At 45.3% G+C, this 2,500-nt stretch overlaps 1 protein-coding gene across 1 annotated transcript in view; it reads right to left on the bottom strand.

Annotated features, from left to right (window-relative positions):
- Nucleotides 1-2,500, bottom strand: part of cacna1ab (calcium channel, voltage-dependent, P/Q type, alpha 1A subunit, b) — a gene marked incomplete at both ends in the record, with an annotated part of 241,854 nt that overhangs the window by 93,773 nt on the left and 145,581 nt on the right. The window contains one exon of the mRNA XM_080760544.1: nucleotides 1,060-1,152. Within this exon, the coding sequence (XP_080616670.1) occupies nucleotides 1,060-1,152 (93 nt within the window). The remainder of the gene's footprint in view (nucleotides 1-1,059; nucleotides 1,153-2,500) is intronic.

Here is a 2,500-nt window from a genome sequence, read left to right as displayed (position 1 = left end):
AAATCCAGACTACCCGGTATGTATGAGCCTTTAACCAGACACACACGCACACATACACACATACTAGGGCATTAAGCAAAAGGTCGACTTTTCAACAAGTCGACTTCATTAACATAAGTCGACTAAAAAAAAAAACATTTCCTTTTTTTCCCGCCATATCATTATTTTTGTGCCATGTGTGCATAAAAAGAAAAAACCCTGTAGGATTGGTTATTGTCAACGGACATAAGTGATTCTTTCCCTTTAAGGAGTTCAGTCGGCCATTCATTAACAACTCCTTTGTGTGTGCCCGCCCTTTGATGTGCTGCTCTCTGCTCACCCAGCTGCATCTTGTTCCACTGATTGCCTGGCTGCATGCGCTGCACTATGTGTCAGTGAAGTCATCAGAACAGAAGCGTGCAAACTTAAATTGTCCCCAAACGATCGCCCTCTATCTTTATGCGCGCGGGGCCGCGTGAATCTCTCCGGTCAGCTGTGAGAGTGTCGGTGTGTAAGGAGGGTTTTACCACATGGTTCAGCGATGAAGAAACAAGTAAACCATGAGGGAGGAGGAGGGTGTCGTGACTCGTGAGCGTGGAACGTATAGGATTTACTTTTATTGTGTTCTGGATGATGTGCTGCTGCTAATGTTATGTTTTACATGGCGAGTTTGTACTTCTGCCCTCTGGGAGAAGATACAAAGAACCAAAGTGGAAGTACATTAGATTTAAAAAGTCGTTTGTATCAGCATCAACTAAGATGCTGAGCGAGGCTCTGAAACAGCGGTAACTATACGTGAGGCCTGATTATATCCACATCACGTGTGCAATTGTGTAATGTTGTGTCTTCCTCTGTGATGTATTTTTGTTTGTCATTGATGTTTTATGTGTGGCTGTATAGCTGGGGTGAAAGCCCAAGACAAAGTTCCCTTGTGGACAATAAAGTTCACCTTGACCTTGACAGAGCTATAGTGAGTGACTGTCTTCTATTGTTCGATCTGGCGGTCCAAAAAAACCTGGAAATCAGGAGGCCACAACCTGAGGGGCACTTTTTCTAAGTTTGTATTGTGGTCTGCCTTACCGACAGCGTCCCCCATGTTGTCCTCTCCTTCCTCTGGGTTGAGAAGCTCCGTCTTGTTGTTCTTGGTCTGGATGGTGGGCCTCCGTCTCGTACCTGCAGGTTGGACACAAACACACACATTTAAGGTCTATTCCATACGTCGCCTTCTAAGTCAGTAGCTCTCACGCTTTCAAGATTTCCAAGCGATGTACAGTACAAGCGTTTGCGAGTTTGTAAATCAGATTTTGGCGCATTATGTTATGCTTTAGCTATTGAAAAAGCTATTTTTGAAAAATCCAAGAACGACTGACATATAGAAACATGGCTTTTTCAGAAAACTGTCGGGATGTATAGAAGACACTTTTAGAATCTGATCTCGGGTCAAAATGGGTTCATGTTAATGTTAATTGTTTACTGTGTCGCCGTAACAACGGAGTCGTGCGTATATAGAGCCGTCGACAGCCACTGAGCTTGTAGATCGATTGGTGTTTAACCCATTCTGACCTGAGATCAGATTCATACGAGGTTTCCACTGGACACACACTGGTCTGATTAACCCATTCTGACCTGAGATCAGATTCTAAAAATGTCAGTCGTTCTTCGATTTTTAAAAAATAGCAGACCTACAAGCTCGTAGCGCGCCACTCGGTGGCGCGCTATGAGCTTGTAGATCTGCTATTTTTAAATAGCTAAAGCGTAACATGATGCTAACACCAAAATGGGTTCCCGTTCAGAATGGGTTAACTCTCCATTTCAGCCTATAGTCTCTTTGCTGTTGTCTTATACAGGTCTGCATGTGTCATTCTTTCTCCATCAAGGAGAACGTCCGGGGGGGTTGTGTGTGTGTGTGTGTGTGTGTGTGTGTGTGTGTGTGTGTGTGTGTGTGTGCGCGCCCAATGTCTGCATGCAGAGTTAGCAGACTTGGGGACGGCCACTACACAAAAAAAAACCCCTGCTCCATCGGTCCTGGCATTATGCCAATCAATGGTCGATGCTCATGTGCAATTTCAGATCGACTGGCCAACCCATTGAGAAGATGATGAGTTGTTTTTTCTTTTTTTTAAGTATAGCATTTTAGTAAGATCATATACTGTAAGTCCTCTATCCCAAATCTTTTCCTCTCTTTTTCGGCTGTTTCTTTCTTCCGGCCAAGCTACACCAGGCAATTTTGCGCACGTGCGTATGCGTTTACTGCACGCGCGTTTACTGCACGCGTACAGTGCGTTTGGATAGGACCAATATATGTCAATGATATACCAGCTACACCAGACGCACGGATACCGCGGGCCATCCTACGCGTGCTCTAAAAATAGGATCGGTTCTAATTGTTTTACGTGCGAATGCCCCCATGCGCGCGTATCTATATATCCTCCCGGAAGGTCCCGCACAAACCTGCCGCGCGTCTGACAGATCGATGTAGCCGCCAGGGCATTTGGCTTACACACGCACGGTCCGCACGTTT

Source organism: Protomyctophum bolini, assembly GCF_963924005.1.
Source record: "Protomyctophum bolini genome assembly, chromosome: 3".
In the NCBI taxonomy this organism is placed as follows: Eukaryota; Metazoa; Chordata; class Actinopteri; order Myctophiformes; family Myctophidae; genus Protomyctophum; species Protomyctophum bolini.
The sequence above is the reverse complement of the archived record's forward strand: the minus strand, read 5'-3'. Positions and strand labels throughout refer to the sequence as shown.